Below are 24,813 nucleotides of genomic sequence, written 5' to 3'. Positions count from 1 at the left end.
TTACTGCATACCTCAAGAATATGGCTGGTTAGTCTTATTAATTATCTATCTTGCTTTAGCTGAATAGTTTTGGGAATTCTTCCCACTATTCTTTGTTTTAATGCGTCTCCGCCATCTTTTAGTAAGAGAGGTTATCCGAGGAAAGGTAGTGCAAACTATTAGTAGCACTCTCTGACTCACAGGCTTCTCACTAGCCTTGCATCACCTTTTCGGGCCTAAATAATTCACAGCTATCAGCTGAAGCCCCGTTAGTGACGTTTCAAAGTGTTCCTCTCTGCCTCCATCTACCCCCCCGCACACATGTGGTTAAGTCTTTATGCAGAAAACCCATCCCATCTGAGCATGTAATGTACAGTAAATGCAGCGTACTGTAAGACGCCCCCCAGGGCAATAAGATGACATGCAAATGTGATTCAGGACATACACACACACACACACACAGCCTGCATGCGTGACTGCACACAACGCACATATGCTGAGGCACTTGTTGATCTATACACACGTGTTTGTCTCCCACTTGTACATCACTCAACACGCACGCACACGCGCTGATGCGTACACGTTCCCTCCCGCAATGTCACATCTCACTTCTGACATATACGTCCACCCACACTGCCGTCCTCATAAAAATTTCAATGCATCCCGCTCGAGCGACTTCCATTATGTGTAACACTGCCGAAGCCTTACGGGCTGGAGTCGGAGCCCACTCTGAGCTGTTAGGGACTGAGCCAGCAGCCCCGCAGCCCTCCCCGTGGAGAGGCTTCTGTACAGATCTGTGTGGGTTTTATGTTGAGGCCATTCAAGATAAAAAAAAAAAAGTCTGCTTCTCAACCTTAAATGGTGAAATACTAACGTCACCGTGGCGGAGATACCGGAGACGATTACCAGAGTATGTACCTGTACATGTGAAGCAGCATGTCTGTCATTGGAAAGCGCAGACGCAGCACGTTGGCCATTTTCAGATGTACTGTTGTCAACAGGACAGGAGCAACATTAATAAAGTAGCAGGTGTCGTACAACAACGTGACAGCGATTGACTTGAGACTGTGTTAATTGTTCAATACTTGTTACCACAGGCTGAACTACATATCTCTGAGCAGTGCCATTACACTTAACATTGTGCAATGGAGCGTAAGCGGTATTGCCTGAGAAGTTAGAGCCATCCTGACACAGAGATATGCAGCATCCACACATCCCAGATAATTGGTCGTCAGGAGACATATAGATTGTAGATGTTGGTGTGAGTGTTCATACTTGTTAGTGTGTGTGTGTGTGTGTGTGTGTGTGTGTTTTGTCTCAACAATCACCCTGTGTTTTTTGTTGCAAGCCTCGACAGCTACCCGTGTCTGTTTTACTTTCTGTCAGTGACCTCTATGATCTTTGGACGTATGTGTGTGTGTGTGTGTGTACGTTCAAACGTGCCCGCGTGTCTATTTATTACACATATATTACACCAGCGCATCTCTCTGTATGTCATGCGCTGCGTTTGCCTTCCCCTGCGGCTCTGTTTGCAGTGCTGTCCACCCCGACCCCACGCTGCTATTTGCTGCGTCTCCCGATTATTAATTCAGCGTTTGCTGTCACAACCAATTACAGCATCTCGTGTCTCGTGACCTCTGACCCTTCTTCCTCTCTGCCTGTTTCATGCCAAACACAGAGATAAGACCGAGTGACCCAGATTGTTTGTTTACTTTTCCTCCATACTGTAAGTGATCATTCCCTCGGGAGCTGCCCTTCATACAGCATCTAGCCTGTGAGCTCTTGTTGGAAGTGAATTTGGCCGATATGGGCTCGCTGTATGGCGATCAAAGAGGCCGATACGGCTTTACAAATGGAGGCTGCGGCAGAATTGTTAGAAACTCTCTTGAAAAGACGTGCGTTAATGGCTGAATTCTAGGCCCCAGGGGTCCCTGCCCACTTCTATAGGCTGCACTTTTAAATCTACGCTATCTATTCCTGTTTTCAGACGACGCCGGGCCATTTCTCAGTTGTATTGCTGTAAGTGCAGTAAGCAAGTGTATGAGTCGTATGTCGACATCCAACACTGGGCATACAGAAAGCTCTCTTTCCTCTTTGTTATGCTTGTTTTACATCTATATCTCTATATGAGGAATGTCTTGTCCGCCCTGATGGCACTTTAGCACCACTATATGCCACAATGGGGATCAGCAGAAGTACAGCATTATGCAAACAACTGATCCCCTCTCTCCCTCTCCACGTCAGTGACCTTGTGTGTCAGCTGTATCATATAGAACACATACATCATGCATCTGCCTGGCGAGATAAGTACACGTGTGTGTGAGAAGGAGAGTGAGTTTAAAGAGGGCATGTGTGCACACGGAGGTACTTGCGTTTATATGTTAATATGCTGTGTGTGTATATACGCACATATAAACAGTGTGTGTGTGTGTGTGTGTGTGTGTGTGTGTGCGTGTGTGTGTGTGTGTGTGTGTGTGTGTGTGTGTTGGTTGACATAATGCATGATTACAGAGCACCCCATCCAATGTAGGATCAGAGTACACAGATGTTTGTGAGGGTTGTGATTGGTTTGTGAAACATTGACAGGAGGGAGGATGCAGCGGAGTGCATGTCGGCAGCTTTACCCAGCTTTGGTGTTGCGTGTGCAGTTTTTCACAGCAGATTATCCGGGGCCCTCGTTTGTGCCCTGATTCCTCGTTTGGTGTTTGGTCGGATCTTTGTGCCACCGATTGTGTGTATGTGTTTTGTCCTCACCGCTGGCAGAGGGATTATACAGGGGCTCAGTCACATTCTAACTCTGTCCACGCCCTGTTGTTACTTTCGTGTGTGTGTGTGTGTGTGTGTGTGTGTGTGCGCGTGTATGCATGGATGAGTGCAAAGACCACTGATTGCATAATGTGTTTGAAATGCTTCAGCTGCATCAATCACATATTGTTTACGTGCATCTATTCTTATCTCCATACACTGGGCCTCAATAAATACTCCGATGCAAAGATTCATTTTTATATACACATTCTTTTACATACACTTATTTTCTGACTTTTTTAATATAACATTTATAATTCATATAAAACATGTTTTTGGCCATAACATAATTCTAGTTATGCTTTTCGAATGTTTGCTCCAGTTAAATGTTTTACTTTATTAGGCTGCATATGTCATCAATTTTGGGACATTGAACGGGATGCTTTTTGATTTGATTACCTGAGCGGGATGTGTTCCTGTGTCGCCGCCTCACTGTCTGGTGATCTTTACATAAACACTCGAGTGTTTAAATCTAAAGTCACGTGAGTAGAAACTTCTATATTACTGTTGGCGCTGCAGCCACTTCCTTTGCTTTATCAACAACATCTCCGTCGTTTTTTACTGCCACACCAGAAAAAAACTGAATTAGCCGCTAGTGCACTCCAACAAAGTTGCCGCTGGTGTAAGTGCACGGTAATGTTTGCCGTCGCTTATCATTCAGAGCGGCCCACACTCGACGCTGTAATGATAATGGTGAAGGAAGTGGCCCATTTCCAGCATGCGGGTTCTCCTCGTCTCCCAGCGAGCAGTCGTTCCTCATTGAAAGAACCCAGTTCAGCATCTGTGGCCTCCGGGCGTTGCATTAAAATATATATATATGGCTTTACATCACTTCAGTGGGAAAATGTTCGACAGTGCTGATGCATTTTACATGAACACACCAATGTGCAACGTACAGTCCGTCAAGGCCGTATTTCATAATGGTAACGGTTGTGTGTTACTCTGTATTATGGAAGCAGAAATGATATCTCTCTATGGCCAACGTTGGCATGTTGCCTTACCTCTTAAGTTTCTTCTGGTTTAATAGGGGTCCACTCCGGAGCAAATAAAACTATACCCGACTCCCCTGGGCTTTTAGAAATTATGTTAAAGCTTTCGGTCTAATACGAGCGCACCGCCCAGCCCACAACCACTGACCGCTGCACACAGCAGCTCACAGCGACAGGGATACAACAGAGCACGATCAATAACAATAAGTCGGCTAATAGAAGGCCAAGGCCCATAAAATCAGCTCTCCATCTGATTAACAGACATATCAGGGCTCCACATACACTGCCCGCACTACACACACACACACACACACTCTTATTGCAGACTGGTAACTCATTCTCATAAGTGATTACTCATTTTCCCTACATGCAGGAATAGAGTAACACACGCATGCAGACACAGCCCCTGTGGAATACCTGAGAACGGCTCTCTGACGGCCACACCAAAGACTGGAATCAAAGACGGTTACGGTGGAGCGATGCTGCCACGGAGACAAAGACTCTCTTGAAGATGTTTTGAGTTTTAAGACTTGACACGGAGGACGGTGACGGCGGGGGGGGGGGGGGGGGGGGAATCAGGGCTAGAGATGTGATGCAAGAGGATTCAAAGTCCTACTGCATCACCAGTGCACAGCCAGCCGCCAGCTCGTAGTCCATCTCAAGTGAAGATGTTGGTGGGGACCAATTTCACAGCGTCAGTCACTCTGAACCCATGAAGAAGAGTTTCGTCAACTGTACAGACGGAGGGCAAATTAAAGGGAAATCCTGAGTGAATGAGACATCAACATAACAAATTCACAACACACACGCGACATTAAATACATGGTTAAAGTATGTCAAGGTATTAGTGTTTCACTATATTCTGATCAGACGCACCATCCTGTTCAACCACATGTAACACACACGGTCTTACCACTGCATTCACATTAAGAATGCACTCGCTGTTCCGCATAAGTTATGAGTACGAGCAGGAGCGCAACTCATCGAACTCAAGATCTCAACCCGCTTGATCTCCTACGGGAGATTTAAAACCGACATGCCGGACAGCGCTCTCCACCACATCATCAAAACTCCTATATGAAAGAATATCTGGGAGTCCATCCCTCCGGTGCAGTTCAGAGTCTTGTAGAATATTTGCCTAAGGAGCGCTGAGGCCGTTCTGCCTGCATGTGGTGAAACACTTTGTCTGTTTTTTTTTTTTTTTCTTTTAATTTGTCACTTGGCTGCCACCAGCGTGCCCCCCCCCCCCCCCCCCCCCCCCTCTCACCTGTCGTATCCTGGTGCTTTATGTGCACCGTTCAAGTGGGAACAGGCAGACAAACATGTCCGACTTGACCCCTCTCTCTTTGCAGGAGGTAATCCATGATGTCCTGGTGTGGTTCATGCTAGAGTGCCACATTCCTGAGCCACGCTGTACGTGCAAAGACACATTCTTCGAGCTTTTTTTCAGTGCATTCCGTGTGTGTGTTTGTTGCAATGTTTTTTACTGCTGCGCATTACATCCACTGACTCATAAAAGGGTCATTACAGTAAGTCCTGCTCATGTTATGACAAGCTGTTTTGAAGAGGAGCTTCTCTCTTACTCTTGTATAAACTGCGGCGCTAGTGTACCACTTTATGATAATTGTGTTCTCCGGGTGTATAATTGTCGGTGCCCTCGTGTGCGCCCATGCTTTTCTGCGGTTAGTTACAGGTCTGTTTGTACACGTCTTGCTCTTAATTTGGAAGTAAACTCTGCAGCAGAAATCTCTCGAGGTCCCAGATCGACGCCTTGGGTCTCACCTCTGGCTTCCCTGCGACTGCTGTAATTAGCAAAGTTTTCTTTTGCACTTGCTCTCTTCGTTTTATGTTTTTTGGCTCGTCTCCTGCAGTATTTGTAGCCTGTCACTGTTAATGAGCTTTGAGCACACAAAGCTGCGACGAGACATCGCACACACCCACCGCTCTCTTCGCAGTTTTAACACCCCATTAGATAATTAAGGCGGAGGGGTGGGGGGTGGGGGGGTTGTTTTTGTAACATTTCAGATGAGACATTACCATTAATTAGTGTCAAAAGAAAAGAACTGTTTTGCTCAAGCACTTAAGTACAAAGGGAAACGATCTCTTTACCGTGTCGTTGAAGCACTAAATGATCTCTTTCTCTCTCTCTCTCTCTGTTCACAGACAGAGGCTGCGGAGAGAGGAGGCCCGTCCACGGAGAAGAGCTTCGTCTTGGCATCATGTGAGCTGTTCGTTCCTGAGGAGCGCTCTGCAGTTGGAAGAGTGAATCTACGCTCCCTCGGAGGCGTTACGACCACCAGCACCCCACCCCCCCCCCCCTCTCCCCCCCCATCGCCACTATCCCCGCCGCTGACTGCAGTCGTCGGAGTCACCTGTTCTTGACTCAACTTGCCTCCCGTCTCTCCCGCTTCCCTTCGTCTTGGAGATAAGGAATGGCTCTGCTAGTTTCCAGCCACCCCAACGCCTCTCGCAAATAAGGCCTTTCAGCTTGTTTCACAATACCAGAGAAAGGAAGGATAAAACACTCTCCAGTCCTCTTTTATACTTCTACCCTGTTTCCTTAGTAACTCAACCGTCAACACACACATTCACTAAACCAGCAGGATTTTTCTTTTTTTTTTGTCTCGGTGACATCTACTGCAGCCATTTTAAGGACACCAGCAGTTTCAAAACCATAAGGAGATTTTATTTTTTCATCTTCGCCTGGCCGTCTTCTGGAATATCCACTCATGCAGTGTCCCTATGGGGGATTAAACCGGTGCAGCAGTCCACACTGACTCCTCTTTGGCTCTGCTACATCTCGTTGCGGTGGTTTCTCAGTGAGGGTCTGTTTGTGACTGGAGGTGGACTGAGCCATCATGGCTGGGAAGGGCAACCCGCTGCCGGGCCCCCACCTGAACGGCTTCCCCATGCCCACCTACTCCTACTTCTTCCCCCACATGTTGGGGAGCCTGTCGCCTCAGGCCCTGGCGGGACTGCCTCTCAGCGGGTACAGCACCCCCTCACCAGCCAGTAAGTCAACTTTACACTTTGCTCTTGGCTCACGATTCAGACGTGGGACTGCGCCATGCTCTGGCTATTGTGCAGGTTGGTCGGGAACATAAAGATTCACTTTCCTCTGTGTGTGTGTGTGTGTGTGTGCGCGAGTGTGTGTGTGTGCTGGTTTACCTGTGTGGCAGTGGCACACGGTTTCCTGCATCACTCCCCTACTGTGTGTGTGTGTGTGTGTGTGTGTGTGTGTGTGTGTGTGTGTGTGTGTGTGTGTGTGTGTGTGTGTGTGTGTGTGTGTGTGTGTGTGTGTGTGTGTGTGTGTGTGTGTGTGTGTGTGTGTGTGTGTGTGTGTGTGTGTACATTATGCTTGTGCCTGTGAGTCTGCCGGTAAAAGGAGCCTTTTATCTCATCCTGTTTAGATCATTCATATTTGAAAGTTGTCAGCGTTGGTAAACAGCGAGCAGCAGTCACACACACACGTTTCCTCCAGCGCTGTCCTTAATTTACAAGCCCACACACATCAAGACACACACACACACACATATTGAAATGTCAGCGTAGATGACAAGGAAGTGAGGCAGGACAGCCAGAAAGGAGCATTGTTTGTATGGGGAACCCAGATTTGCCTAGCAGCCCTTAATAAAATACATCTCACGAAAACTGTCATCATGGCCAACCTTCATGCAACAACTCCTTTATACAAATCCATCAGAAGCTTCAGGACTGACTTGCAAAGTTGCTCAAACTAGATGAATAATACATTCTCCTAAAGAAAGGAAAGCTGATCTGATTTGTATTGATTCTTACCCTGAACAGTGGTGGAAGAAGTATTAAGATAACCATGTAACAAACACTCAGCATTTTACTTTAGCACAAGTATTATTCATCGTCCTCATTATGTACAGCGGCTGCTTTCAGAATGTTGTATTATGCATTGACCTATTTGCATTATTTTAACGTTGTAGCAGCTTTTACAGTTCATTTGAACTCCGATACATCACATCTTGATTATGTTCCGCTTTAGAAGAAGAAAGTTAAAGAACTCTGCCAGTGCAATGAGATCATTTCAATACATCGCAACTCGTGTTAAGTATTTTCTGGAGGTGAATTTCAGCGTGTTGAAAGACAGACTGGCAGCACTAAAATAAATAACAATCGCACCTCGTACTGGCAGTTCTCACCAAGTCAAACATCTCAATTCTTGAAACATGACTAAACTGTTTTTGAAAGAAGTTGAGATGAGGTCACTGCGCTGGCAGATCTTTCGGACTTTAAGGATTTCAGTATGTAAAATCATAATCTGTAACTTTCAGTAAAATATGGTCCTCTAAAATGTAGTGGAGTGGAACTATAAAGTAGAATATATATATTTAAACGACCGACTACTAACCAGAACCCCAAAAGTGTTCCAGTGAAACTTTATACTGGCAGACAAGCAGCTAGATAATCAATTGAACGGCCGTGGCAGCGGCAGGAATGTGAACTGAAGGAACACAGTCAGTGTGTGTGTGTGTGTGTGTGTTGGTGTGGACACCCCACAGGTTCAGACGGGGGCATTGTGTTGACTTTCTATCTGCTGGAGTTTGCGTTGGCAGTCGGCCTGGAGAGGGAAGTGAGGAGCGGTTCGTGCCCGGCCCCGTCACTCCCACTTCCCCCAATACCAGATACCCCGCCTCACTCACAAACACTGCAGCTCCCGTCAGATTCCTCTTTTTACACTGTGTGTGTGTGTGTGTGTGTGTGCGTGTGCGTGTGCGTGTGCGTGTGCGTGTGCGCGTGCGTGCGTGCGTGCGTGCGTGCGTGCGTGCGTGCGTGCGTGCGTGCGTGCGTGCGTGCGTGTGTGTGTGTCGGGCCACACTCCCAGTGTTTGCCATGCGGACCGGCAAGGTTGCTTCCCCTTTTCCTGGACAAACATTTCCTGTCTGTAAACACTGGAGAGCCAGGGACACCACACACACACACACAGAAACATAACCACCATCTTTGCCCTTCGTGCTGGCTCACTTTCTCTCACTCCTGCTTCTCCTTGCATGCAGATAACTGCAGGCATAATTCACACACACACACACACACTCAGAAATCGCAACAGACACACATGTGTCTCCTTCCATTTTGACACAAACTCCCCATCTCCACCCCTCTCTCTTCCTCCTCCGATCCCCCTCTCTAGCAGATCAGTTCTCTCTCCCACCCCTCTTGCTCAAACACCTCTTTTTTCCCCTTCTGTCTCTCTCACACACACTCTCACACACACTCTCACACACACACACACACACACACACTTCAGCTAAGCCCTCACCAACCCCATTCAATGCTGAGCAGTGACGAAATAGGGAAAGAAAGAGAGTGGGGTGCAGAGGGAGGGGGAGAGAAAGTCAGTTTTTTTTTGTTTTTTTGGAGCTTGAATGAGAGGAATTTCCAGAATGTCAGATTGGAGGCAAGAGAGCCGAGCATTGGACTTAATGGATTTCAGTATTGTAGCACGTCCAGTGGGGGATAAAGTCACATGACCGTTTGTGTGTATACAGCATGTGTGTGTGTGTGTGCACTTGTCCTTGTGTTTGTGTCCTTGTTGTTGTCCAAAAAGATAGTTTGGTCCCAAACAAACAGCTGTGAAGCATGTGTGGGTTGGAGAGGCTTCAATGTGCGTATTTCTTTATTTTTAAAGCCGTGGCCGGAGGCTTTTTGTTCTCGGGTCGTCTGTCTGGTCCACTGTTGTGGACGCGATATCCCTGGAACACAAATGTCCACTTCAACTGAAGGAGGAGCTGGTTGGATTTTGGAGGTCAAAGGTCAAAGTGACCTCTCGTCCGTCCCTTTCTCGTATATTTTCTCGGTAATACTTTGAGCGTTTAGCAAAACGTCCGCTTGCTCTCAAGGTCGAATTTGGTGTCAACGGTCATTGTGACCTCACAAAACATGCTTTGGGCCATAACTCAAGAATTCATATGCTAATTATGACAATTTTATACAAATGTTTAATCGGATCAAATGATAACGTGTAAAAAAAATCCTGTCCATCAGACCTTCCCTTTCCTTTCTCTCCTTCCTCTGCTCACACTCGTCCTCCTCCATCCGTTGTCGGGAGTTGTCCGGCTCTTCTGCCTCGGCCTCCTTCACCAAACCACAACGGACCAATTATTGGGGCCGAGCAGAGCAGAAGGGTTAATCCGGGCCTACAACAAACTGTCTCTGTGTCTCTGCAGCTCGAGCCTCCTGGGTTCTGTCTTCACATCACATTATCTGAAAATCATCAGGTTAGGTTACACACCGGAGCAGATCAGTTGCAGATATTGATATAACATTTATTGCCCGCAGCTTTATTCGTTAACTGAATATTATTACTATGGATTGATCACACGCGCGCACCCACAAGGCTGCTGCATTGAACACAGCCAAAACAATCCACATCCAATAGAACGTCATTACACGCGCAACTTACATTCGCGTTTTTTCAACTAATTCCTCGTCTGTATGAATATGGATTTTATCCGGCAATAACACCCCCATCTATCGATCCGGTTATTATCATTACAGCTTCCGCTGTCTGTCACCAGCTCTAACACCGTACTATTACATTAGCACACTGTTAAGAGTGATCATAATGAATGGAGCCAGCTCGCTACCTGCTGCCACGGCGGACTAATTGGCTTTTCCCCACAGAGTGCTCTTGTTCCGGCAGCCACAGTAATTGCTCTGTACAGGACGGTAATAACACACACGAGCAGCATCTCTTTTGACTTATTAGGAGGGAATTTATGACACTCATGAATGTGCTTTTGGGCCACTAGGAGAAAAATGAAAGGACATTTTCAGACCTCAAGGAAGCTTGTGTTTGTGTATCACCTATCCCGTTAAGCAGCCCATTACGGAATGCTCTGACCATGGGTAAATATGGATATGGTAATGTTGGGCAAAGCTTGTGTTTGTGATGTTGCGGGTGTGTGTGTGTGTGTGTGTGTGTGCGCGCTGGTTTCCTGGACAGACAGGTGGTCCCCCGTCTGCCCCGGTGGTCTGCAGGAATCAAGAGGGCATGTCAGTAACGCTCCATGGGTGGCAAAAACACACACTTTTACGCACACACACGGCTCGTGTGGTGGTGGTGGATAAGCATACTGACAGCCGTGCTCCCTTTTGGCAGTGATCCAATGTGTGTGTGTGTGTGTGGATACGACACAAAACATGCAAGCTAATGACCGGGGCACTTTTCTACCGGGGCGACCAGGTACCAGCCGTTTAGCCACTGGAGAGAGGCTCACACTGACTCGCACAGAACCATCACCTCGGGGGAGCCGGTTGTCCTTATTGAAAAGTCATTTGAGGGTTTGCCGATACTCTGATGGCGAGGACGCGGGCTTATTAATAAGCGGCGCGTAAACCACGTCTAGCATAGCAGCGTAGCACTCATTCACCTCAGCGTAACGACCTTGTTAATTAACTTCAGAGCGCTCGGAGGCTGAGAAATAAGCACGAGGGCCGTCTTATTCTTGCCTTTTCAAAGAAGTAATTGTCTCTGATGCTACTCTGAGATTCTCGACGCATCACAGGTAGCTTCAACGAGTTTGAGGCATTGAAATAACTTCATTCTGTTACACACAGGCTATTTAAATAGTCCTGCTCCTGCTTCTTTTTCTGCCCATACGACTGTTTCCTCTCACCCTGAGCTTTCTCTGACTTACACGTGGTGAATATGAGTCCATCGGTGCTTTCAGAAGAGATTATTGCACATTACTGCGAGCGTTCGTTGTACATTGACGGACTGAGAAGAGAAAGCAAAAATATGAGGGAGACAAACAGAGAATCGGAGAGGGATAGAGAGACAGAGCCCAAGGCACACACATACACACACGGGCTTTGGCAGCACTCGTGTCTCGTGCCAGTATCATGCGCCAAAACGCGAGCAAGCTTAGCCAAAAGGGGCTCCCACAAGAAAAACCCATCACCCTTCTTCTTTGGCCCCCTGGCCCTCGCTCACATCCATTCTTCCTCACTCCCTTCTTGGCTTCGGCACATCTCTTGTTCTCTCCTTCCATTCTTCTTCCCCCCCCCCCTCCATCGCTGATTTCTCCGGTTGTCCGCTTTTCTTGCGCGATCCATCCGTCCCCTGTCAGCTCACCTCCTTTCCACACTCGTCTTTCTTTCGTCGCATATTTGATCGTCCTCCCCACACTCCTCACTCCACACCTCTCTCTCTGTCTGTCTTATTCTCTATTATTGTCCGTATTCTCCACCCCTCCCTTTCTCCACCTTGGGACTTGACAGAGCTATCATTACCCTGCCACCTATTTACTCGCAGCCTGTTATTTCCATTTGGTTTGAGGGGACCCGGGGCCAAATCCCAAGAATACTTGATCCCAGCCACAGGATTTATCCCCGAGTGGCTTGGCGAGTGGGGTCCACTATACCCCCCCCCCCCCCCCCCACCCCCCTTCTTGTCCCTTCCTCTTTCCTCCTCTCTCTTTTCTCTCTTTCTGTCTCATCCTGTCTTTCTTTCTATAGGTTTTTTTTTTTCTTTCTCCCTTCCGTGGCCGCTTATGCAAATACAGGCCCTCCTTTTCAAAGAGCTGTCTACCCATAATCCGATGGATGGCTCCATTTTGAGCACTGCACACTAACACACACACACACACACACACACACATTTGTGCACACCGAAATGCCGAATGCTTCGCAAACTCTATTAGGGATACAAGGACACATGCTATCTCGCATAAACATTCACACCAACTGGCACATGCATGCACACACGCGTACGGTCTCACACACACACACACACACACACACAGAAACAGAGAGAAAGCCCTCCTCTGCAGCATGGGTGTTATATTGTGAGCAGCGAGCGCTTTAAGCTGTAGTTGGGCCATGACTACTTCAAAACCGGCAGGCTGTCGCCAGCAGCCATGCAGCACTCAGTTGGGTAAACACTCACATAATCTAAATCTCCCTCTGATGTGCCAGCGCAAGCATCTTTATTCCTGCTCTCTTCAAAGGCGCCGCGAGGAAGTCAAGACAAGGGTAAAGCGATAAGAACTGCCCCCTTTTTTTCTTCTTCTCTCCCTCCTCTCTACGGCTTCCCTATCCTTTCCTTCAACCCACTCTCACACTGACCCCCTTCTCCTTCCTTTTATCTCCCCCCCCCACACACACACACACACATCTCTATCGTCTTATGCCCTTTTTCCGTACCCATTGCGTACAGCCATAATTCACACTGCCGCATACATTCAAATGTCAATGACTCTCTCACAGGCATCATTCCTCTATTGTCCTTTGATAAGTGGTAGGAATGACGGCATCTGTAAAATATAGGACAGTTACCTAATGGAGGAGACGAGGGAGGGAGGGGAGGGAAGTGAAGGAGAGAGCCGAGGACAGGTTTTGAGAGGTTGTGGCGATCTGTCCTGCACAGCTCGGGAGAGTGATTGAATTATCAAGCAGAGCTTTGCTTGTTGTCCAAGGGGGTTTCAGAGGGAAAGCCCTTTTCTCAGCAACTAATGCGCTTTTTCAGCCTCGCACAATGGCTAGCTGTGTTGCGCAAAAGGGGCTAAGAGAGCTCTGTTGGGCCAGAGCTTATGGGGCCACCAGCTCTCTCTCTCTCTCTCTCTTGGCACCTATCTAAGGGGCCCCATGGCCACACTTAACCTCAGGCCTGTCTGATAGCATTAGCGTCTCCTCAAGAGTGCAACGATAATGCACCGGGTGACGCACGTTAAAACGACCGAGTGGACCACGGGCTGATTAATGCAGCGGTAATCATTAGCATTCCACAGATTTGTGGACGCAGTTATGTGGTCTATGATGTTGTAGATTTTTTTACTGTGATTAGTCATCAAAGAGTGTGAAGTATTGAGCTCAACAGTGAAAATCCAATTCATTTTCTGAATCCAGGTTTTTGATTATTAGCCATAATTTGGTAAGAATTCAAGGTAGAAGAGTTGCCCAATTAATCGAATGTTTTGGCTTCACTTGTGGGGGGCTGTCATGCCGCTGCAGCATTTTTGTTAACATTTGTGTTACTTGAATCATCGTATTTCCGTTTCTTTCTCCTTCCTGTTATTGAGGCTGGAGTGGAAATCATCACTGAGGGTTTTGAGTGAAGAATTAAAATGAAGTGTAAATGAAATTTAAGCCTCATCTGCAACTCAAACGTTGCGTTACGCTGATAAATTCATTAACAGGAAAAGTGTTTCATCACGCAAACATAACTATGGAAGGATCAATGAGTGTCATTATTTTGGACTGTGACTATGAGGGGGGGGGGGGGGAGAAACAGACATATGCGCTCCAGACGGGATTAAAATCACTAATCCGCACATGCAATATTAAAATCAACGAACCTCCCTGAACAATGTTTCCTGTGTGAAGGCTCTGCACGAAGCGCAGATGTGGGGCGTCGTTTCTTCAATCATATGAGGTCTGGAGGTAATTCTGGTGCAGTGGAACCAGAGTTTATGTCTTTTATTCTAACACAATCAGGCCTTATAATAAACGAGGTACACATTGGTACACAGTTCCGTACATTGGTGCTTTATGTCTTCTGTGTGTGTGTGTGTGTGTGTGTGTGTGTGGTAATACACTTACTGGAAATAGTGTTTACTAAGCTAAATCACTTTTAAATAACGGTTGGGGAGTGATCATTTTTGTTCCATTTAACTTCCACATTGTGTGAGTCACTCTTTCCTTTTTATGAAATTCAAGCACACAGTTGTGCTTGAATTTAATAAATGTGGCCGCTTTCTTTTTTTTTCTTTTCTTCTTCTTCTCTGCTCATAAGTCTGTGGCCTCGCTCTTCTTTATTTTCTTCAGGGACAAACAGCTCCACCTCTCTCATTCGTCCTCACTCTTTCTGCCGCACACACACACACACACACACACACACACATACATGCTCCTTTTATCATCATGTCCAAGTCTTCTTTTTTACAGAGACATCATGTAATGGGCTCTCACTAGGCGAACAGAGAGGACGTGATTAGTGATGCAGCTCTGCCCCTCCTTTTGAAAATGGCTTTCAAAACCACTGGCGTACATTATTCCTTGATTAGTCCTCTAATTTAGTCGGTCTCATGCAACAAACAGATGTTAACGCACTCGCACAACAGCCACTTAAATCGTGTGCCAGAAACGTGACGCTCAGAGCGGCCATTTTTCTTTCTTTTTTTCTCATAATGTGTACTATTTAACAAAAAGTGAAGTGGCCATGGTACGACACACACAACGGGGGGAGTCTGCCAGAGTGGTTGCGTGGATTAAGTCGTATTTAATCTCTGCCTTTAACCTATAGCGTTGTGTCAGATGGATTACGCCGCCGGGGGATTCTCTGTGTTGCTGTTGGTGGTTGTGCAACTGGTCGGATCTGTTGGAGTTACTGAGGAATTCCACAGTCATTGACAGTGACTGATCTTCTACTGCCAAGATAAAATCTCAAGTCTTAAACTAGAACACACACACACACACACACACACACACACACACACACACACACACACAAAGACCGCTGTAACAAAACATTTCCTTTGTCCACTAACTCAGACTTCAATTGAGAATACTCTACATGAGATTGTTGCGGCAGACCTCACTAATAGAAGCGTTTTTTGTTTTTTTACGGATCTTAATACACGTATAAATAAACCCACCGCAAGGCAACCCGGGAAGATTATGGTTAGTCATCGGACTTAGTCATCGGACTTAGTCATCTTCCGGGGATAAGGAGAGGCCGGACCGGCCCCGACGCTTATGCGATGGTTGGCTTTAAGTGTCAGTGTGCCAAACTGATTATCTAACCATCAACAACTGAGGGAAAGGATGGCTAAGTTGTTACGAACTGGAATTATCACACTCTGTGACTCATACGTACTGTACACCCACATGCTCTGTGTCTCTACGGTTGAACACCACAAGGGAAGGAAGCAGTGGCGAGTGATCGCTGAGAAAAAAGAAGAAATAGAGCGACGCTACACAGCTGAGGTCAAACCCAAGACCTCCCTCTCTGACCCCGGAGACCCCTCTAATCGCTCATTCTTTGAAAGAGGGGGACAGCATCGAAGAGGAGGTTAGGAAGAGGGAGTGAAAGATCAAGAGAGGCGGAGAGAGCGAATGAGGGAAGCCAAATTGCCCCTGCAGGCATCTTAAATCACAGCAGGCCCAGGCCGACCCTTCACCAAAGAATCAGGAGCGGATTCACCCGACCACCGACTCGCATAAATACCTGCTGAAAGTTGCAGGAGGCGGTGTCGGCAGTGAGCGACTACCCTTAAGCTTTTGTCATTCGACAAATCGCCTCAACTGTTCTGTTCTGTTTTTAATTGTGCCGTTGCAGTTACAATGGTTTGTTTCACCGACGTGTGTTCATTCCCCTAGAATGTAGGTAAAACGTCCCTGTTTACTGTTAACACAGAGGGAGAGAGGGAGAACGTCCGAGGCAGGGAGGGAGAGGTCAGGTGGTGCCAGAGATGGGATTTTCGCTGATTCAATATTTACTCATCAAACAGAACTATTTCCTGTAAGCACTTGGCCAAACTCTCGCTCTCACCACTTCACTCTTTTTCGCTCTCAGTCTGCTCGTGTTTTTATCTCTGGGTCGTCTTTCTGGCCCTCTCAGCGCTGTAAATGTGTATTATTTCCTCCTGCATCTCCTTTCTCCTTTTTTCCTTCTTCTCTCCTTCTTTCACCGCTGCCCGAGCCTCTTCCTTTCATCTTCTTCTTGACCCTGCTCTCCGTCCGCCTCCATTAGACATCAGACACTGAATAAGCAGAGGGCAAACATCCGTCTAGTTTCAAACAGGGCTGATAATCAAGCTGTGTACACAGTGCGAGTGAGTTACAGCGAGTTGTGTCGCTTTAAATATTAAACTCGCTGAGGTTCTCATGGGTGTGTGCGAGACAAGTGTGTGTTTTAGCTTTTGATTAAATCCGGGAAATGTCCACACCTTTTTTGTCTTTGTCCCCGTGGGTTTGGCAGTTACACAAATGTACAGTATATTTATATGTGTGTGTGTGTTTATGTACACATACTGTATACACAGCCATGAAAGCTGCCAGCAAGTGTATGCGTGTGTTTCTGGAGAGCATTGGGTGGTTTTCTGCTGGGAAAACAACTATATGGCCTCTCTGAAAGAAAAAAAGAAGGCGCTCTGGCAGATGTGCTGTCAAAGCTGGCGTCTTTCAGTTCTTTGAAAAATAGCCTTTATGTCAAAACCAGCTCGCTTGGACTGAAGGTACACATGGAAAGTAGTGGAAGGGCTCCAGGGGAAAACGTTTTGAGAGGAATATTTTAGGTCTTTATCATGAAGGTAGTCGTCTGTCTGTCAACGCGCTCGGTGCGTTTTTCTTGTACCGTATGCCCAGAAGCTGACGTAGTTCTCTCTTGTGGCGCCCCGTGCGCGTGTTTCTGCATGTGCATGCATGCACGTCTGTCCGTCTCATACTGCGTGTGTGGCTGTTGATTCATCCCACCCCAAGGTTGGTACACTTGGGCCATGTTGCCGTAGCTGAATAGACTCCAATTCCAGAAAGAATGGCCTTGGTTGTTCATTTCGGTCTCTCGATTCTTCCCAGACCTCTTCTTCTTCTTTCCACGTCGCTGTGTTCCTCTCAGAGGCTCTTAACCTCCGCTCCTAAGGGGGGGGGAAGCGCGCTCGCTGTAGACCTAATCAAACCCCCTCATAGTTATTTCCATCTTTACCGTTCACCCAACATCTTTGGCCAATGGGCTTGTGCCCATCGTACGGAAGGATAAGTTGTTTGGCGGAAATTGGATTCTGGCACTAATACGTTCAGCAGGTACTTCAGATGGCAAGACCAATTTCCTGATGCACAACAAACCTCTCAACAAGCTACTCTCCTGCACACTGAGATGTTTTTAATTAAAGGAATAATGCAGCCTATATTCATCTCTCTGAACATATACTGACAGATGTTTATTTTACTTTTGTGATTGCAAAAAGAGATGCATGGACAAAATTGCAAAAGGCCGACATTAGTCACCGTTAGAGAACCTGAACAATGTCACATGATTAGTTGAATGTCAAAGGAAACTTTTCCTTGGTTTTTTTCGGAGCCATGTGGGTCCAGTTTATTTATATATAATGTTTCTTTCTTGTTCTGATCGTTGCATGGAAAGATTGAGACCATTTTCATGTCTGAACGATCAATATGAAGCGGCCACAAGTGGCTGATTAGCTTAGCTTAGTTTAGCATGAAGACTAGAAACAGGGGCCCAATCCCAATCTCCACCCTCACGGACTTTCAGGCGCGCTCACGCCAAGTCCGTGAGGGTTTTAGGGCTGTCCCACTGTCAAATCATCGAATGTTTGAGGGCTCTCTCGCAGACATTTTGAGCCCTTTATGAACCCTTACCGTAATTACCCACAAATCATTGCAATGTGACGTTAAACACTGGGTAGTAAATGGAGCAGTAAAACAAAAGGTAAACAAAGAGGACGGCTCACGTGTGTTCAGCCTGGAGTATTAAATTTACACAGAAACATTAAGGGTTAAAGATGGAACAAAAAACCACATGAAATCAGAGTGACAAAGTGCTGTCCCGTTCCTATTTACACCATTTCAAGCCCTCAGTGTCTCACACTCAACCACTTACCAGGTGACGTCAGTTAGTCCTTGAGGGTTCAGGGTTTGAGGCTTTAGGGGGGACGTTGGGCCAGGGTAAAACAGCTAGCCTGGCTCTGTCTAATGGTAACAAAATCTGCCTATTAGCACCTTAAAGTTCATTAATTATGTCATATCATTAGTAATTAGTATATCATACGTCCAACTGGCCGCTGGCTGCACACAGTAGCTTCATGTTTACCAGACAGACTTGAGAGTGGTATAGATCTCCTCATCTAACTGTTGGCCAGAAATCAAAAAAGCATATTTCCCCAAATGATGAATTATTCCCTGAGTGTTTTATGTGCCGGTGCGGCTCCATGCAGAGGCCTTCACAGGGCTTTTACTTTCGTCAGGAGTACCTCAGGTGTTGTGTTTCAGGACTTTGAGAAGGCAATGGAATGAAAGCTCTCTCTCACTCACACACACACACACACACACACACACACACACTTACACACTGAGGGAAGTTCGCTCCTCACTCGACTTCAAAGCTAGCTGTCCCTGGAGGAACTTCAAACGCTGGGGAGGCCATTAAAAGACAAAAATTATTTTCTGTAAGGTCGTGATTTATTTGATTGAAAAATGAAACCACTAACCCAACAGACATTATTTCCCCTTCCCAGGGCCCACTTTACCAGGCAGAACCTAAATTGCTACCAGGTGGGAATCCTCTCAAGAGCAGAAAGACTCAGCCTGAAGAGCACAAGCCCCATTGCTCTCTTGTCTACCTCTCCTTTGACTGCATATCTCATTTTGTCTCTACGTCTTTCTCCATCTCCCTTTTTCTTTTAGTGTGTTGCATCTTCATTACCAAGAAAAAAGAAATGCACACACATGAACTATTCTGTTTTGAGCTGCTGATGTTTGGTGGTAGTGTAAGCAAACGGTCCCCCACAACCATCAGTGGACAAAGAAAAGAGACGGAGACGCAGAGTGTTTGGGAGAAATGAGGAGGCAGTGAAATTGAAAGCCCCTGAGAGAGAGAGAGGGAGAGAGCGATGGACTTTATGGAGTGTGTGTTGTGAGACGGAGACAGGTGAAAAGTTTGAGGGACTGAATTAACAGAGTGGGGTCCTCTCAAGGAGGAGAGAATGGTGAGGAGGAAGATTAGGAAGAGGCACTTGAACAAGATTAGAGATGGATGATGGAAGCCGGCGTACAGACTCAGATATTAAAATTAATCCCTGCTACTTGAATATCGAATTATGCTAATGAGAGCATAACGGTGGCCATGGTCAATTTTGTTGTTGGGAGGTAAATGGACAAAGCAGTGTCACGTCGAGATACAGTCAGTGCAGATACATTGGTGTTGGATGGCAGACTATTATATATGAATTTTCCAAAAACGATAGTCTTAATGTAACAGAAGCGTACAGGGTTTTTTGACCAGGACCTCCAGTTCTTTCTGTTGGTTTCATTAGTACATTCGTTTATTTTTTGCTCAACTTGAAACAGTTGATACCCACAAGGACACTTCTTCACTTCAGTCGCTGCATCTTTCGATCCTTTCTTCTGACTTTGCATCCAATTTTGTGTCTAAAACTCCCTTCACGTTCTGTCTGAACGCACCACAAGAGCCTCCGAAGATGGACTGGCCCTTAAACTCTTCCTGTGACAATAAAGAAAAGCAGCCGCATCCAGACAGTCCACTCGTCTCGCTATTGATGTGAGAACCAATGAGTTCCATCGGAGGATTGGTTTCAATTAGAAGCAAAGTAATCAATGTTTGCACTGTGTGTACGTGACAGAGACGGTGTAGCGTGGCTTCCACACAAAGAGTGTCGCTACAACAAAACAAGGTAAAGAAGAAGATATTTGAGTTCAAAAGTTGAAAGACCTACGAGACACTGCACAGGGCCGGGTTGCACAGCAACAAAGGCAGCAAATAAGCGTGTTATGAGGTATTTTATGGTATGCACACTTGTTGTTATGTCTCATTGAAATGAATGAGGAAGCCTGCGTGTTTTTGCCGCAGACAGAACTGGAGGGAGTTGGTGTTTTCTTTGCACATTAGTTTGGGTTTGTGCTTCTGTGACTGTTGTCTTGGCCTTGTTTATCTGTGTTTGTTTGAGCGAAGGGAAGAGAAGTGTTTTTCACAGCTTACAGGCCGTCATCTTCACCAGCAGTCTCGCGGTTACAGCGTGCGTATTGGCCACTCGGCACATGAGTCACTCATTTTGAGTAAGCCCCTGTGTTTCATCCTTCCATGTGGATGGTCCCACTGTTTGTTTGTGAGTGTGTCTGTGTGTTTGCGTGTGTGTGCAGCACTGATGAAATTCCGTCTCCTCTTCCTCCTCCTCTTCCTTCTAATGTTATCTCACTTCCTCTGGGACCCTTGACAAACCCACCGAACAGGGAGAAAATAGAGCGCTTTATTGGGACACCTGTCAGGACTCCCCCTGGATTTATGGCCAACAGACGGTGTTTATGACTTAGCCGAGAGAGGCAGAGTAAGAGAGGGTGGGAGAGGCAGAGGTGGGTAGGGGCGGGGGGGGGTGGTTGAAGGAACAGAGCGACCCTATCCCCAATTTGCATAAAGAACCGATCAGACTGGCTGGAACCCTTCCTGGAAAAGGATCATTAAATGATTACACTGTTCACATCTTGAACACATTCACAGGACAAACTCGAGCCACCGACCATGTTTGTTGAGTCAACTGTTTGTCGAAAACTAAATGCACATTTTTGCCTGTTTGCAAAAGGCAAAGCCAGTACTTCTGTTGCTTCGATTGATCAACAGCGGATGGGGAAGAGGTGCTAACAGCGTTGAGTCACGCTCTGCCTTGCATGGAATTAGCATCTGTGGGTTCTTATTACAGCATTTTATATCCACACTGTTTCTGTTTACGTCTTCGTTTCGGCGAACAACAGGGGAAATGATAAACCGTCTTTTTTCCAACATCGTCAGGTGCTCATGAATGTGGGCTGTGCAGTGTTGTCCTTGTCTTCATGTTGAATGACTCGAGGACAAGGGGCGAGGTACGTGTTCCATTCCCCCTTAGCAGGTAGCTGAACCTTGACCTTTGCTTAGCAGATAGCTTATATCTTGGTGGTTCATTAGGATGAAAGTATGTTTATTGTCAAGTTGTTATATTTTAGGGCTATTGAAGTTTTAATGTTTTTTCCAGCGACTTGTGTAAATTGTGCACATCTTTTCTGTAGCTACAGGGAGTATTTCTGTAGTTATTTTTGTTGTTTTCTAGGCACCGTCCACATACTGTTCTGCTTCATTGACACTGATTCTGGGTCAGCACAAGCCTTATTTACCAGGATACTTTGCATTGTCCCAACATTTATTAGCGGGGCAACAGTTTTCATTCAACAGCAACGATCTAAAAACTAGCAAAATACATTTGCTTATTTCGATCATAACCACCACCAGTTTTTCACTGCGTCGTTCCTCAGAAGTACTCTCATAAAAACCCTGCAAAAAGCACAATAATAGTGTTCTCCTTGCTGCAAGATTCCATGTAATGTAACTTGCGTCATCTGCTCATATCTGTGCGGACGGTCCCCCATGCTGCGCATGTGCACACGACAACATTTCTGGCCTTTACCAGCTTTTAACACTATTGGATGTTGCACAGCTTGCTCTATGCCAGGCAACCCAGCAGTGCATAACGGACCTCTGCTACATGCTAACTAGCGTGCAAGAGAATGCCACATGTCAGTCCGCCATGGCAACACAGTGACGGACCACAATGACGCAGAGGAGCAACGCTGACACTCTAAACAAACAGTGATGTGATTCGCTGGGACTATTTATAAAGCGAGTCTCGGGAGAGCGCTCACAGCCCTTTATATTCTCCCTCCTTCTCTCACCGTCCTCTATCTCTGTCTGCTGAGAGGATGAATTAGGGATGACAGAACCTCTGTACAGGCTTTTAGTGAAGGGGAAAGGAGAAGGGAGGGGGAGAAGCGGGTTAACGGAATCATTAACACATGATGATTTAACTGGTTTGATTTATTGCCGCGCTATGCTTTTCTGGCATCTCGGGCTATCCTCCTGCGGATTGGAGGGGAAAGAGTTTTCTTCTCCCTTCGTAACATCCTTCCTTCCTGCCCCTGAGGAGATCCCCTCTATGTGCTCTTACACTTCTCTTCCCTCACTTTCTTTTCTCCTCCTGCCTTTTTCTTTTGTGCATCTTCTTCATCCAACCCCCCCCCCCCCCCCCCCTTTCTTTTATTAGCATGTTCCCCCCACCTCTTATTCGGACTCTCACTTTCTTCCTCTCATTTTCTCCCCAGTGTTCATTTGTATCAAGATTTAATGCCCCCAAACAAGCTTTCTGTGTCAGCCCACTGAGAGTGTCAGCGGGGGCGCTCTGTTCCCCCTTCTGTCTCTGCTGTGAGAATCACTCTCAAAGCTGCTTAGGCACACACACGCACTCACTGGGTGCCTGTGTTTTGGCCACAGAGACGCACACTCTCAGGCGTACACACACACACACACACACACACACACACATGCGGTCTCACTCGCTTTGGAACACACTGCGCCAGAGGATGGTGTCATCTTAGCCCTAGAGGCGCACTCCATGCTCTGGAGGAGTGTGTGTGTGTGTGTGTGTGTGTGTGTGTGTGTGTGTGTGTGTGTGTGTGTGTGTGTGTGTGTGTGTGTGCGCTCCATCCCCACCAATCACATTTCTCCTACTCCACGGTGACGGTGCTCTTCTCCATGGGGGGCGGGACTCCCTGCCTGACCATCAGGAATTAGATCAAGCAGCATCATGATTGGATTTGAGCTTTGATACACACACACACACACACACACACACACACACACACACACACACACACACACACACTTCAACTCCTCCTGCGGCCTCAATAAGCAGCCTGACACTGGCCATGCAACACACGTTCGCACACACACACACACACAGTGCTGACTGCCGTTACTCTGCTACTACCCAAATATACTGCTGCCCTCACACACACACATGCACTAAATAGCTAACAAGAACCAGGGCAGGAGTTGTCGCGCTAATCTCCTTCTACATCTACTCCTCTATCTTTCTCTTATTCTTATTTTTTTCATTTTTTCCTCCCTAAAGCCCTCAATCAGAGGGACTCCTTGCCCCTCCCTCTTTCTAGCCGGGGGGCGTCCCAATTCACCAACCTGGTGAATAATTAATGCCGGCAGGCCGAGTTGATTAAAATAACACATCAGCTCTCCTTCATTGAGAAGAGGCACGGCTCTTCTGTGATGTTGCTGGTGGTGTGGCTAAAGCACAGCAGAGGGGAGAGTTCTCTCTTCATATTAACGTTGATTAAGGTTTTATGGGTGGAACACCATATGTGCCCCAATGTGGCTTTCCTATTGGAGCAGGTTATGGTGGACCTTTTTTTTTTTTTTTTTTTTAACCGCAAATTAGAGCCCAATTTACTGGATTATTTTTAGGCCAATACCAATATTTCGCGTACAATATATCGTACGATATTCATTCTTTGCCATAAATATTTAACATGTTTTTGAAAATGATCCATTCCATATGCTTAAAGAATCGGGACCTCAGATATGTACTGCACGAGACGTTTTACAGTCGAAAACTTTCTAAATGACCTCAAATGTGCAGAATTGTCAGCATTTCTCCACCAAAGTCTCTATATTCCAATCCCACTATTTCTGTGCTAAGCTTGAATCAATGGTGACTTCATCACAAATGCCTTGAAGCCGACCATCACAGAACTCACTGTCTGTCACTAGTCCCCCCCCCCCCCCTCCCCCCCTCTTCTCTTCCTCCCTCGCTGTCGCTCTGTGTTGTTCCTCTGTTTGTAAAGTTTTAAATTGAAGCAGATGGCATTCATGGGTGACACATGACACATGCTCACGTTCGCTAATTATGTCATCGGCGTGCCGTTGGCCTGTCTGCTTTGATTCCCTCGCTCCAACAGTTGTGTGTCAGCTCCTCCCCCCCCTCTTTTCACACCCCTCTTTCCATCTCTGCTGTACGCTTTTTTTTTTTTTGCTAAGGCTCCACAACTATTCAGCTGGAGCCATCCTTAAAGAGGAGACTGCAACAAATAGCGTGGAATCAAGGGTACTTAAAAAGAGGAAGGGATTGTGATGTGTGCGTGTGTGTAGTGTGTATACAGTTTTAATAAGGCACGTTCCCTCTTGAAATGCCGTCTCTTACAAGCACTGCAGGTTGTAGTGTGTGTGTGTGTGTGTGTGTGTGTGATATTGTTGAGTGGGTGCTCAAGTGGGCTTGTTTACCATTCAGCTGCTGTGAGCTGTGAGAGGCGGACTGGCCAAACACTCCTAATGAGTTCCTCCTCAGCCCTCTTCGACACACACACACACACACACACACACACACTTGTGTCTCTGCTCCACTCTACTCTGAAACATTGTTGCAGTTGCCACTGGGGGTCATTGTTCCCCATAGCTCCGACTCAAACTCTGTTGTCATAGTTCTGCCGTTGTTCCGGTGTG

The 24,813-nt window shown here is 46.6% G+C and overlaps 1 protein-coding gene across 3 annotated transcripts in view; it reads left to right on the top strand.

Annotated features, from left to right (window-relative positions):
- raraa (retinoic acid receptor, alpha a) overlaps nucleotides 1–24,813 on the top strand; it is a 127,699-nt gene that overhangs the window by 50,450 nt on the left and 52,436 nt on the right. For all 3 annotated transcript variants that reach the window (XM_076093452.1, XM_076093455.1, XM_076093451.1), the window contains one exon: nucleotides 5,937–6,785. In XM_076093452.1, the coding sequence (XP_075949567.1) occupies nucleotides 6,632–6,785 (154 nt within the window). In that variant the 5' untranslated portion in view covers nucleotides 5,937–6,631. The remainder of the gene's footprint in view (nucleotides 1–5,936; nucleotides 6,786–24,813) is intronic.

Source organism: Anarhichas minor, unplaced genomic scaffold (genome assembly GCF_050575085.1).
Source record: "Anarhichas minor isolate MPS153535 unplaced genomic scaffold, ASM5057508v1 ptg000017l, whole genome shotgun sequence".
NCBI lineage: Eukaryota > Metazoa > Chordata > Actinopteri > Perciformes > Anarhichadidae > Anarhichas > Anarhichas minor.
The sequence above is the reverse complement of the archived record's forward strand: the minus strand, read 5'-3'. Positions and strand labels throughout refer to the sequence as shown.